The sequence below is a fragment of the Oncorhynchus gorbuscha genome, linkage group LG23, assembly GCF_021184085.1.
Source record: "Oncorhynchus gorbuscha isolate QuinsamMale2020 ecotype Even-year linkage group LG23, OgorEven_v1.0, whole genome shotgun sequence".
Lineage (NCBI taxonomy): Eukaryota > Metazoa > Chordata > Actinopteri > Salmoniformes > Salmonidae > Oncorhynchus > Oncorhynchus gorbuscha.
The window spans coordinates 1907122-1921456 of NC_060195.1; the positions used below are offsets into that span (position 1 = coordinate 1907122).

The 14335-nt window shown below is 47.1% G+C and overlaps 1 protein-coding gene across 3 annotated transcripts in view; it reads left to right on the plus strand.

Annotated features, from left to right (window-relative positions):
* Positions 1 to 244: 244 nt before the first annotated feature.
* hdx (highly divergent homeobox) overlaps positions 245 to 14335 on the plus strand; it is a 53677-nt gene continuing 39586 nt past the window's right edge. For 2 of the 3 annotated variants that reach the window (XM_046324574.1, XM_046324572.1), the window contains exons 1-3: positions 245 to 382; positions 3727 to 4374; positions 14001 to 14147. In XM_046324574.1, coding sequence (XP_046180530.1) covers positions 4306 to 4374; positions 14001 to 14147 — 216 coding nt within the window. In that variant the 5' untranslated portion in view covers positions 245 to 382; positions 3727 to 4305. Of the gene's footprint in view, positions 383 to 466; positions 619 to 3726; positions 4375 to 14000; positions 14148 to 14335 lie in introns of those variants that run through there. The other variant, XM_046324573.1, reaches the window with a different exon arrangement.

Below are 14335 nucleotides of genomic sequence, written 5' to 3' on the forward strand. Positions count from 1 at the left end.
TGCTCACTAACAGGGATGTAAACAAATTTGGTTAAAAAAAAAGATAAATATGCTTTTTTTGTGGGTATGGAAGACTTCTGGAATATTTTATTTCAGTTAATGAAATATGGGATCAATACTTTGCATGTTGCATTTATATTTTTGTTCGGTATAAACGTTTTGATGTTCCTCCCCACATAGTCATCGCTGGGCGGGACATCACTGGGTTGAATGTCACAGCCCTGATTTCGAGATCTAATTGGCTCCTGTCTGCGTATACGTCACGATCATGATTAGAATTGATGATCGGACGTTCTGATTTCATTGTCTGGCTAAAAGGGGACTGCTGAAGAAATCTGATGAATTCGAGCAGTCGTTTGATTTTTGACGACAAAAAAAACAGGTACTTTCCAAAATGACTTCACACTTCGCTGCCGGATTTCGACGAGTTCCGGCGTCAGTTCGCTGTAGACAGGGGGGTCAGAGAGACCGTGTTAGGACGGCATTTAAAGGAAAAGTTTATCCAGTGGCCTGGCTATGGCTGCCACGGCCTGTCTTGCTAGTATGGCGTGTTCTCCGCGTTATTGTTGTGTTGCTTTCAGCGGGTTGTTGACTGTCTGTAAACTAGCTGTCGGAAAGGTAGATCATTCCGCTTCCTGTGTGGGAATCTTATTTCTGCCCCATCTCTCTCTGTCTCTCTCTGTCTCTGCCCTTGTGGCTGAATGGGTGGATGTGCGTTTTATGCATCAATTCGCTTTGCAATGTTTTTCCCAATGTTTTCCATTCAGTGGCCATGCGCAGTGAGCTTTGCCAAAATGCTGAAACCGGAGGGTGAAGATGGGAAAGCCACAAGCCCCGCTGCTGTTGGGTTAGAAGAGACTGTCTGGCTGGATAATTGGCATCATCATCAAAACAAATAGCTTTTCAACAACGCGTCTAGACTATTTTCCTCTTATGACTTTGGTACTGCTTAGCTAGCTAACGAGTAGCTAGATATAGAGTAGGGATGCTGACACTTAGCTAGCATTAGCTTGTGTTGATTGAGGTGGGCTAACGTTAGCTATAGCTAGCTACTGACTTGATAACTTACTAGATTGCAGTAACTCAGCGCAAATATTGCTAACTAGCAATCTCCCAAGTTATAATGCATAACAGTAGTTACGTGGCTCCACATAATCGATACGCTGAATGGAGGCCAGACACAAGGAAGGATTGAACGGGTCCCATTCAGCCAGCTAGCTCTGATCCAGGTCCTATTCACATAGCTAGCTCTGATCCAGGTCCCACTCAGCCAGCTAGCTCTGATCCAGGTCCCATTCAGCCAGCTAGCTCTGATACAGGTCCCACTCAGCCAGCTAGCTCTGATCCAGGTCCCACTCAGCCAGCTAGCTCTGATCCAGGTCCCACTCAGCCAGCTAGCTCTGATCCAGGTCCCACTCAGCCAGCTAGCTCTGATACAGGTCCCATTCAGCCAGCTAGCTCTGATCCAGGTCCCACTCAGCCAGCTAGCTCTGATCCAGGTCCCATTCAGCCAGCTAGCTCTGATACAGGTCCCACTCAGCCAGCTAGCTCTGATCCAGGTCCCACTCAGCCAGCTAGCTCTGATCCAAGTCCCATTCAGCCAGCTAGCTCTCATCCAGGTCCCATTCAGCCAGCTAGCTCTGATCCAGGTCCCACTCAGCCAGCTAGCTCTGATCCAGGTCCCATTCACATAGCTAGCTCTGATCCAGGTCCCATTCAGCCAGCTAGCTCTGATCCAGGTCCCATTCAGCCAGCTAGCTCTGATCCAGGTCCCACTCAGCCAGCTAGCTCTGATCCAGGTCCCACTCAGCCAGCTAGCTCTGATCCAGGTCCCATTCAGCCAGCTAGCTCTGATCCAGGTCCCACTCAGCCAGCTAGCTCTGATCCAGGTCCCATTCAAATAGCTAGCTCTGATACAGGTCCCATTCACATAGCTAGCTCTGATACAGGTCCCATTCACATAGCTAGCTCTGATACAGGTCCCATTCACATAGCTAGCTCTGATTACAGGTCCCATTCAGCCAGCTAGCTCTGATACAGGTCCCATTCACATAGCTAGCTCTGATCCAGGTCCCACTCAGCCAGCTAGCTCTGATCCAGGTCCCATTCAGCCAGCTAGCTCTGATACAGGTCCCACTCAGCCAGCTAGCTCTGATCCAGGTCCCACTGAGCCAGCTAGCTCTGATCCAGGTACCACTCAGCCAGCTTGCTCTGATACAGGTCCCACTCAGCCAGCTAGCTCTGATCCAGGTCCCACTCAGCCAGCTAGCTCTGATCCAGGTCCCACTCAGCCAGCTAGCTCTGATCCAGGTCCCACTCAGCCAGCTAGGTCTGATCCAGGTCCCATTCAGCCAGCTAACTCTGATCCAGGTCCCATTTACATAGCTACCTTTGATCCAGAGCTCAGTCAATTTGCTAGTTCTGCTCTACTACTATTGTTTTATAATCTGAGTGTATGAAATGTCCACAGTTGTGTTACCTGTCCAACTTCATGTCATGTGAGCTCATGTGACAGCTCTCTTCCAGTCTATTAAAACCATAGATTTGAAATGGCTTTATTCTTTTGGAACTTTTGTGAGTGTAATGTTTACTGTACATGTTTTGTTTATTTCACTTTTGTTTATCTATTTCACTTGCTTTGTAAACATATGTTTCCCAATAAAAGCCCTTAGTTTGAAATTTAATTGATAAGAGCTCACAAATGCCCAAAAGCCAGTTTTGCATGGGCAGTGCCTTTGAGGACTTCCACCATTTTTAAGTAGTCAACTGGGTGGGACTTCCTGTCGGTTAAGGAAGGATCACATAATTCCATTTAGGTCATCAGGAGGGATCAACCAATGAATTATAGTGGTGAGCAAACATTGCATAACTGCAGGTAAATTGCCAACCGTGGCTTTATACCTATTCAAACAACATACTCTAGGCGACAGTATGCACCCTTTCAGTTATATTTCTGTTCTGATCTCCACCCGGGACAGCCAGAAGAGGACTGGCCACCCCTCATAGCCTGGTTCCTCTCTAGGTTTATAATCTCCACCCGGCACAGCCAGAAGAGGACTGGCCACCCCTCATAGCCTGGTTTATAATCTCCACCCGGCACAGCCAGAAGAGGACTGGCCACCCCTCAAAGCCTGGTTCCTCTCTAGGTTTATAATCTCCAACCGGCACAGCCAGAAGAGGACTGGCCACCCCTCATAGCCTGGTTTATAATCTCCACCCGGCACAGCCAGAAGAGGACTGGCCACCCCTCATAGCCTGGTTCCTCTCTAGGTTTCTTCCTAGGTTTTGGCCTTTCTAGGGAGTTTTTCCTAGCCACCGTGCTTCTACACCTGCATTGCTTGCTGTTTGGGGTTTTAGGGTGGGTTTCTGTACAGCACTTTGAGATATCAGCTGATGTAAGAAGGGCTTTATAAATAGATTTGATTTGTTTACCAACTCATAGATGTAGTAGAAGCAAAAAATGTACCACTTCAAAATGGAGATGGCCTTAATGGTGCTGCCCATGCCCACACAGACGCCATTATGGGACAGATAAAAGAGGAGTCCTCTATCATTCTCTATGTTTAAAACACACCACCATAGAATAAGTGTGATGTTATAAAAATATGACAACTATAAATATAAACATATAAAGCAGTCTAAGATGGAAAAGCTGAAATGAGATGTTCTGGTTCATAACGTTTCCATTGATTCCACTCTAACTGATGACACTTTCTTGTCTTGCAGAACCTCAGGGAGACAAAGACACCGGAACCATGTCACAGCCTCTGCACCCTGCAGCCCAGGAGACTGAGCTAGCATGACCAGTATTGCAGCCAGACCACCATAACCCCCGGACAGACGGACGCATAGAGTTATCTGCTGTCTGGCCCTGCTGCCTAGAACACACCCCGGTCTGGCCCTGCTGCCTAGACCTCACCCCGGTCTGGCCCTGCTGCCTAGACCTCACCCCGGCCCGGCCCTGCTGCCTAGAACACACCCCGGTCTGGCCCTGCTGCCTAGACCTCACCCCGGTCTGGCCCTGCTGCCTAGACCTCACCCCGGCCCGGCCCTGCTGCCTAGACCTCACCCCGGCCCAGCCCTGCTGCCTAGACCTCACCCCGGTCTAACCCTGTTGCCTAGACCTCACCCCGGCCCAGCCCTGCTGCCTAGACCTCACCCCGGCCCAGCCCTGCTGCCTAGACCTCACCCCGGTCTAACCCTGTTGCCTAGACCACACCCCAGACCGGCCCGGCTGCCTAGACCACACCCCGGCCCGGCTGCCTAGACCTCACCCCGGCCTGGCCCTGCTCGTGGTTCTGCTGTATGGCTGATCTGCCCCCCTGCAGTAGCAGCAGTATGGAGGAATGGCAGGAGAAACGAGGCCTGCAGACGGTAAGTAGAGAAACCACTACCAGACAACCTGGACAATGAGTCTTTATATTCTATTATAAACTGGGTGGTTCAAGCCCTGAATGCTGAAAGCTGTGGTATATCAGACCATATGCCATGGGTATGACAAAACATTTATCTTTACTGCTCTAATTACGTTGGTGACCAGTTTATAAGCAATAAGGCACCTCAGGGGCTGGTGATTTATGGCCAACGGGTGTATCCAGGCACTCCGTGTTGCCTAATTTATCTATTATATACTGTTTGGATACATACAGACTGTGGCCAGAGAAACCAGACCAGCTGGACTATGAGTTAGCCTTTATATATTCTAATATACACTACCATTCAATAGTTTGGGGACACTTAGAAATGTCCTTGTTTTTGAAAGAAAGTTTGTTTTTTTGCCATTTAAAACAAGTTGATCAGAAATACAGTGTAGACATTGTTAATGTTGTAAATGACTATTGTAGCTGGAAATGGCAGATATTTTTTTTCTATGGAACATCTACATAGGCCCATTATCAGCAACCGTCACTCCTGTGTTCCGATGGCATGTTGTGTTAGCTTATCCACGTTTATCATTTTAAAAGGATAATTGATCACTGGAAAACCCTTTTGCAATTATGTTAGCACAGCTGAAAACTGTTGTTCTGATTAAAGAATCAATAAAACTGGCCTTCTTTAGACTAGTTGAGTATCTGGAGCATCAGCGTTTGTGGGTTTGATTACAGGCTCAAAATGGCCAGAAACAAAGACCTTTCTTCTGAAAATCATCGGTCTATACTTTTCTGAGAAATTAAGGCTATTCCATGTGATAAATTGCCAAGAAACTGAAGATCTCGTACAACACTGTGTACTACTCCCTTCACAGAACAGCACAAACTGGCGCTAACCAGAATAGAAAGAGGAGTGGGAGGCCCCGGTGCACAACTGAGCAAGTGGACAAGTACATTAGTGTCTAGTTTGAGAAACAGATGCCTCACAAGTCCTCAACTGGCAGCTTCATTAAATAGTACCCGCAAAACACTAGTCTCAACGTCAACAGTGAAGAGGCGACTCCGGTATAATCGCCTTCTAGGCAGATTTCCTCTGTCCAGTGTCTGTGTTCTTTTTTACATCTGAATCTTTTTATTGGCCAGTCTGAAATATGGATTTTTATTTGCACTGTATTTGTTGAAGGAAGAAAAAAAAAAAACTTGAGATGGCATAGCAGTTCAGACGTCTTTCGTCCTCGTCTTGTCGTGTCCTATATATATATATATTTACAACTTTTTTTCATTTACATTACATTTACATTTAAGTCATTTAGCAGACGCTCTTATCCAGAGCGACTTACAAATTGGTGCATTCACCTTATGACATCCAGTGGGACAGTCACTTAACAATAGTGCATCTAAAACTTAGGGGGGGTGGGGTGAGAGGGATTACTTAACCTATCCTAGGTATTCCTTAAAGAGGTGGGGTTTCAGGTGTCTCCGGAAGGTGGTGATTGACTCCGCTGTCCTGGCGTCGTGAGGGAGTTTGTTCCACCATTGGGGGGCCAGGGCAGCGAACAGTTTTGACTGGGCTGAGCGGGAGCTGTACTTCCTCAGTGGTAGGGAGGCGAGCAGGCCAGAGGTGGATGAACGCAGTGCCCTTGTTTGGGTGTAGGGCCTGATCAGAGCCTGGAGGTACTGAGGTGCCGTTCCCCTCACAGCTCCGTAGGCAAGCACCATGGTCTTGTAGCGGATGCGAGCTTCAACTGGAAGCCAGTGGAGAGAACGGAGGAGCGGGGTGACGTGGAGAGAACTTGGGAAGGTTGAACACCAGACGGGCTGCGGCGTTCTGGATGAGTTGAAGGGGTTTAATGGCACAGGCAGGGAGCCCAGCCAACAGCGAGTTGCAGTAATCCAGACGGGAGATGACAAGTGCCTGGATTAGGACCTGCGCCGCTTCCTGTGTGAGGCAGGGTCGTACTGCGGATGTTGTAGAGCATGAACCTACAGGAACGGGCCACCGCCTTGATGTTAGTTGAGAACGACAGGGTGTTGTCCAGGATCACACCAAGGTTCTTGGCGCTCTGGGAGGAGGACACAGTGGAGTTGTCAACCGTGATGGCGAGATCATGGAACGGGCAGTCCTTCCCGGGAGGAAGAGCAGCTCCGTCTTGCCGAGGTTCAGCTTGAGGTGGTGATCCGTCATCCACACTGATATGTCTGCCAGACATGCAGAGATGCGATTCGCCACCTGGTCATCAGAAGGGGGAAAGGAGAAGATTAATTGTGTGTCGTCTGCATAGCAATGATAAGAGAGACCATGTGAGGTTATGACAGAGCCAAGTGACTTGGTGTATAGCGAGAATAGGAGAGGGCCAAGAACAGAGCCCTGGGGGACACCAGTGGTGAGAGCGCGTGGTGAGGAGACAGATTCTCGCCACGCCACCTGGTAGGAGCGACCTGTCAGGTAGGACGCAATCCAAGCGTGGGCCGCGCCGGAGATGCCCAACTCGGAGAGGGTGGAGAGGAGGATCTGATGGTTCACAGTATCGAAGGCAGCCGATAGATCTAGAAGGATGAGAGCAGAGGAGAGAGAGTTAGCTTTAGCAGTGCGGAGCGCCTCCGTGATACAGAGGAGAGCAGTCTCAGTTGAATGACTAGTCTTGAAACCTGACTGATTTGGATCAAGAAGGTCATTCAGAGAGAGATAGCGGGAGAGCTGGCCAAGGACGGCACGTTCAAGAGTTTTGGAGAGAAAAGAAAGAAGGGATACTGGTCTGTAATTGTTGACATCGGAGGGATCGAGTGTAGGTTTTTTCAGAAGGGGTGCAACTCTCGCTCTCTTGAAGACGGAAGGGACGTAGCCAACGGTCAGGGATGAGTTGATGAGCGAGGTGAGGTAAGGGAGAAGGTCTCCGGAAATGGTCTGGAGAAGAGAGGAGGGGATAGGGTCAAGCGGGCAGGTTGTTGGGCGGCCGGCCGTCACAAGACGCGAGATTTCATCTGGAGAGAGAGGGGAGAAAGAGGTCAGAGCATAGGGTAGGGCAGTGTGAGCAGAACCAGCGGTGTCGTTTGACTTAGCAAACGAGGATCGGATGTCGTCGACCTTCTTTTCAAAATGGTTGACGAAGTCATCTGCAGAGAGGGAGGAGGGGGGAGGGGGCGGAGGATTCAGGAGGGAGGAGAAGGTGGCAAAGAGCTTCCTAGGGTTAGAGGCAGAAGCTTGGAATTTAGCGTGGTAGAAAGTGGCTTTAGCAGCAGAGACAGAGGAGGAAAATGTAGAGAGGAGGGAGTGAAAGGATGCCAGGTCCGCAGGGAGGCGAGTTTTCCTCCATTTCCGCTCGGCTGCCCGGAGCCCTGTTCTGTGAGCTCGCAATGAGTCATCGAGCCACGGAGCGGGAGGGGAGGACCGAGCCGGCCTGGAGGATAGGGGACATAGAGAGTCAAGGGATGCAGAGAGGGAGGAGAGGAGGGTTGAGGAGGCAGAATCAGGAGATAGGTGGGAGAAGGTTTGAGCGGAGGGAAGAGATGATAGGATGGAAGAGGAGAGAGTAGCGGGGGAGAGAGAGCGAAGGTTGGGACGGCGCGATACCATCCGAGTAGGGGCAGTGTGGGAGGTGTTGGATGAGAGCGAGAGGGAAAAGGATACATACATTTTATTTTTATTTTCCATCAACTCATCTTCAAAACACTCTGCTGCAACCCACCTCACCAATTTATATTTATAAATAAATATTATTTACCTCAAATCTGCAATCCTCCAAGAAACTAGCCAGAAGCTAGCCTGAAACTCCAAGAAGCTAGCCAGAAACTAACCAGAAGCTAGCCAGGAGCTAGCCAGAAGCTAATCAGAAGCTAGTTCAGAAGCTAGTTAGCTTCTTTACTGGCAAATCGTTAGTATTCAGCTAACCACGGTTTGTGGTCATCAGCTATCTTTAGCTCGAAAATCTATCGCCAGTTTTGTACGGCGCAGCGCGGCTCGTAACGGAACATACCGGACCAATTTTTCTCTCCATGTCCTTGGATTTCAACTGCTCTCTGGACATTCATTCCCGGATCTCACAGCTAGCTAGCTGCTATCCGTGTGTCTATCTGCTCTCGTCGATTCCGGAGCAAACATCAATCACTCCTGAGCTCCGTCAATCACTCCTGGGCTGCAGTCACCTATCCAGACCCGTTTTACTGCCTACGCGGAGCCCCACCGGGCCTTCACAACTGGACTGCCGACGTTATCTACCCGAAGGAGATCCGGCTGGCTCCTCCGTCGCGACGTTACCTGAACGCCCATCTGCGGCCTGCTAACCGTTAGCTGTCTTACCGGCTGCTCTCAGAATAGACAATCGGACAATTTATTTATTTTTTATTATTATTATGTTTCTTCTTGGGCCTCTATAACTAGATCTATTGTTTTTATTTTATTTTTGTTGTTGTGTGATTTGGACTAATCCCCTCTACCACACGGAACCCCACTAATCTACTGACGGAACGCAAGAGGTGGCTAACAACAGACCTCCATCCTATGCTAGCTTGCTACCGATGTCCTGGCTAGCTGTCTAAATCACCGTGACCCCCAAACCAACCACTCCACTCACTGGACTCTTTTGATCCCTCGACTAAGGATGCCTCTCCTTAATGTCAATATGTCTTGTCCATTGCTGTTCTGGTTAGTGTTTATTGGCTTATTTCACTGTAGAGCCTCTAGTCCTGCTCACTATACCTTATCCAATTTATTAGTTCCACCACCCACACATGCAATGACATCTCCTGGTTTCAATGATGTTTCTAGAGACAATATCTCTCTCTTCATCACTCAATACCTAGGTTTACCTCCACTGTATTCACATCCTACGATACCTTTGTCTGTACATTATACCTTGATGCTATTTTATCGCCCCCAGAAACCTCCTTTTACTCTCTGTTCCAGACGTTCTAGACGACCAATTCTTATTGCTTTTAGCCGTACCCTTATTCTTCTCCTCCTATGTTCCTCTGGCGATGTAGAGGTGAATCCAGGCCCTGCAGTGCCTAGCTCCACTCCTATTCCCCAGGTGCTCTCTTTTGATGACTTCTGTAACCGTAATAGTCTTGGTTTCATGCATGTTAACATTAGAAGCCTCCTCCCTAAGTTTGTTCTATTCACTGCTTTAGCACCCTCTGCCAACCCGGATGTTCTAGCTGTGTCTGAATCCTGGCTTAGGAAGACCACACAAAAATTCTGAAATTTTAATTCCAAATTACAACATTTTCAGACAAGATAGAACTGCCAAAGGGGGCGGTGTTGCAATCTACTGCAAAGATAGCCTGCAGAGTTCTGTCCTACTATCCAGGTCTGTACCCAAACAATTTGAACTTCTACTTTTAAAAATCCACCTCTCTAAAAACAAATCTCTCACCGTTGCCGCCTGCTATAGACCACCCTCTGCCCCCAGCTGTGCTCTGGACACCATATGTGAACTGATTGCCCCCCATCTATCTTCAGAGCTCATGCTGCTAGGCGACCTAAACTGGAACATGCTTAACACCCCAGCCATCCTACAATCTAAACTTGATGCCCTCAATCTCACTCAAATTATCAATGAACATACCAGGTACCCCCCCCAAAGCCTTAAACACGGGCACCCTCATAGATATCATCCTAACCAACTTCCCCTCTAAATACACCTCTGCTGTCTTCAACCAAGATCTCAGCGATCACTGCCTCATTGCCTGCATCCGTAATGGGTCAGTGGTCAAACGACCTCCACTCATCACTGTAAAACGCCCCCTGAAACACTTCAGCGAGCAGGCCTTTCTAATCGACCTGGCCGGGGTATGCTGGAAGGATATTGATCTCATCCCGTCAGTAGAGGATGCCTGGATATTTTTTAAAATGCCTTCCTAACCATCTTAAATAAACATGCCCCATTCAAGAAATTTAGAACCAGGAACAGATATAGCCCTTGGTTCTCCCCAGACCTGATTGCCCTTAACCAACACAAAAACATCCTATGGCGTTCTGCATTAGCATCGAACAGCCCCCGTGATATGCAGCTGTTCAGGGAAGCTAGAAACCGTTATACACAGGCAGTTAGAAAAGCCAAGGCTAGCTTTTTCAAGCATAAATTTGCTTCCTGCAACACTAACTCAAAAAAGTTCTGGGACACTGTAAAGTCCATGGAGAATAAGAACACCTCCTCCCAGCTGCCCACTGCACTGAAGATAGGAAACACTGTCACCACTGATAAATCCACCATAATTGAGAATTTCAATAAGCATTTTTCTACGGCTGGCCATGCTTTCCACCTGGCTACTCCTACACCCGGTCAACAGCACTGCACCCCCAACAGCAACTCGCCCAAGCCTTCCCCATTTCTCCTTCTCCCAAATCCATTCAGCTGATGTTCTGAAAGAGCTGAAAAATCTGGACCCCTACAAATCAGCCGGGCTAGACAATCTGGACCCTTTCTTTCTAAAATTATCTGCCGAAATTGTTGCCACCCCTATTACTAGCCTGTTCAACCTCTCTTTCGTGTCGTCTGAGATTGTCGTCTGACACTCTTGACCCAAACTGCTACAGACCTATATCTATCCTACCATGGCTTTCTAAGGTCTTCGAAAGCCAAGTCAACAAACAGATTACCGACCATTTTGAATCTCACCATACCTTCTCTGCTATGCAATCTGGTTTCAGAGCTGGTCATGGGTGCACCTCACGCACGCTCAAGGTCCTAAACGATATCTTAACCGCCATCGATAAGAAACATTACTGTGCAGCCGTATTCATTGATCTGGCCAAGGCTTTCGACTCTGTCAACCACCACATCCTCATCGGACTCGACAGCCTTGGTTTCTCAAATGATTGCCTCGCCTGGTTCACCAACTACTTCTCTGATAGAGTTCAGTGTGTCAAATCGGAGGGTCTGCTGTCCGGACCTCTGGCAGTCTCTATGGGGGTGCCACAGGGTTCAATTCTTGGACCGACTCTCTTCTCTGTATACATCAATGAGGTCGCTCTTGCTGCTGGTGAGTCCCTGATCCACCTCTACGCAGACGACACCATTCTGTATACTTCCGGCCCTTCTTTGGACACTGTGTTAACAACCCTCCAGGCAAGCTTCAATGCCATACAACTCTCCTTCGGTGGCCTCCAATTGCTCTTAAATACAAGTAAAACTAAATGCATGCTCTTCAACCGATCGCTACCTGCACCTACCCGCCTGTCCAACATCACTACTCTGGACGGCTCTGACTTAGAATACGTGGACAACTACAAATACTTAGGTGTCTGGTTAGACTGTAAACTCTCCTTCCAGACCCATATCAAACATCTCCAATCCAAAGTTAAATCTAGAATTGGCTTCCTATTTCGCAACAAAGCATCCTTCACTCATGCTGCCAAACATACCCTTGTAAAACTGACCATCCTACCAATCCTCGACTTTGGCGATGTCATTTACAAAATAGCCTCCAATACCCTACTCAACAAATTGGATGCAGTCTATCACAGTGCAATCCGTTTTGTCACCAAAGCCCCATATACTACCCACCATTGCGACCTGTACGCTCTCGTTGGCTGGCCCTCTCTTCATACTCGTCGCCAAACCCACTGGCTCCATGTCATCTACAAGACCCTGCTAGGTAAAGTCCCCCCTTATCTCAGCTCGCTGGTCACGATAGCATCTCCCACCTGTAGCACACGCTCCAGCAGGTATATCTCTAGTCACCCCCAAAACCAATTCTTTCTTTGGCCGCCTCTCCTTCCAGTTCTCTGCTGCCAATGACTGGAACGAACTACAAAAATCTCTGAAACTGGAAACACTTATCTCCCTCACTAGCTTTAAGCACCAACTGTCAGAGCATCTTACAGATTACTGCACCTGTACATAGCCCACCTATAATTTAGCCCAAACAACTACCTCTTTCCCAACTGTATTTAATTAATGTATTTATTTTGCTCCTTTGCACCCCATTATTTTTATTTCTACTTTGCACATTCTTCCATTGCAAAACTACCATTCCAGTGTTTTACTTGCTATATTGTATTTACTTTGCCACCATGGCCTTTTTTGCCTTTACCCCCCTTCTCACCTCATTTGCTCACATTGTATATAGACTTGTTTATACTGTATTATTGACTGTATGTTTGTTTTACTCCATGTGTAACTCTGTTGTTGTATGTGTCTCACTGCTTTGCTTTATCTTGGCCAGGTCGCAATTGTAAATGAGAACTTGTTCTCAACTTGCCTACCTGGTTAAATAAAGGTGAAATAAAAAAAGGAATTCTAAATTCCTCTGTTTTATTTCCCAATCAACATTAAACACTCTGTCAATGCATTAAGGGTTTGTAAGACCCTTCTTTTATAAGAATGGACAGAGCCACGGTCTTAAAAGTCAGGTAACAGCCTTTAATTCAAGAGAGTACTGCCTTCATACACATTTTGCCTCAGGTTATAAACTGAAAAGGACGTCAGCGTTTTCTAAATGTTCTATCTCTTCTTGACACTGGTAGAGAGGCCCTATAGTTCTCGATCCTTCCCTCCTCACCTGAAGCCAAGGTCAGTCAGTGTAGATAAGCCTTCTAGACAGTCTGCCATCTGGAGATAGTTCATTCATTTGTACCAAGGCATTGTTCTAAACTCCTGACTATATTATATACAATTGGGAAAGGAGAGAGAATGCCTATATGTACAGTAACATAATAGCATTTGGACTAGTCAGTCCTGATTGACATGTAGACATAATTAGTCATCATTGATAAAAATTCCCTTAACAGTATTTCTTATCAATTTGATGTTATTTTAATGTACAAAAAAATTGCTTTTCTTTCAAAAACAAGGACATTTCTAAGTGACCCGAAACTTTTGAAGGGTAGTGTATCTATTATATACTGTTTGGATACGTACAGACAGTGGCTGGTGAAACCAGACCAGCTGGACTATGAGTTAGCCTTTACATTCTAATATACCTATTATATACACACTGAGTGTACAAAACTGCTCCTTCCATGAGACCCGAAAAGGTGAAAGCTACGATCCCTTTTTGATGTCACTTATATTTTCACTTATATCGGTGTAGATGAAGGGAGGAGACGGGTTAAAGAAGGACTTTTAAGTCTTGAGACCTGGATCGTCACATTCACGGGGTGAAAGAACAAGAAAAAATATTTAAATAGGGTATTTCAATAGGGTATGGTAGTAGGTGCCAGGCGCACCGGTTTGTGTCAAGAACTGCAATGTTGCTGTTTTTTTAACGCTAAACAGTTTCCCGTGTGTATCAAGAATAGTGCACCACCCAAAGGCCATCCAGCCAACTTGACACAACTATGGGTAGGATTGTAATCAACATGGGCCAGCATCCCTGTGGAATGCTTTCGACACCTTGTAGAGTCCAACCCCAGATGAATTGAGGCTGTTCTGAGGGCAAACAATGTGCTTCTCAATCTTACGAAGGTGTTCTATGTCTCAAGGCTTAAAAATCATGATTTAACCTGTCTCCTCTCCTACACTGATTTTAAGTGGGTTTAAAAAGTGACATCTATAAGGGATCATAGCTTTCACCTGGTCAGTCAATGTCAATGTTTTGTCCACAGTGAATTTAGGTCTACATCGTGAACTCAATGTTGTCTGTTGTTTTTATTGGATAGTTTATTGACCAATGCCGTGTCTCCGTCAGATGAACCTGCGGTCTGTGTTCACATTGGAGCAGCAGAGAGTCCTGGAGCGCTACTATGACAACGGGATGACCAATCAGAGCAAGAGCTGCTTCCAGCTGATCCTTCAGTGTGCTCAGGAGACCAAGCTGGACTTCAGTGTGGTGCGGGTATGTAGGGACATAGAAAATCACAAAATGTTTTGCCTGGTTTTGCTACTTTGGGACCACTTTTTTTCTGTGTTCTCTGCATCATGGATTTTCTAAGGCACTATGTACGATCTATTCTCTATATCTATACTCTATCTATACATTCAGCATGATGCCAGTACGATCTATGACCTCTATCTATACACTCC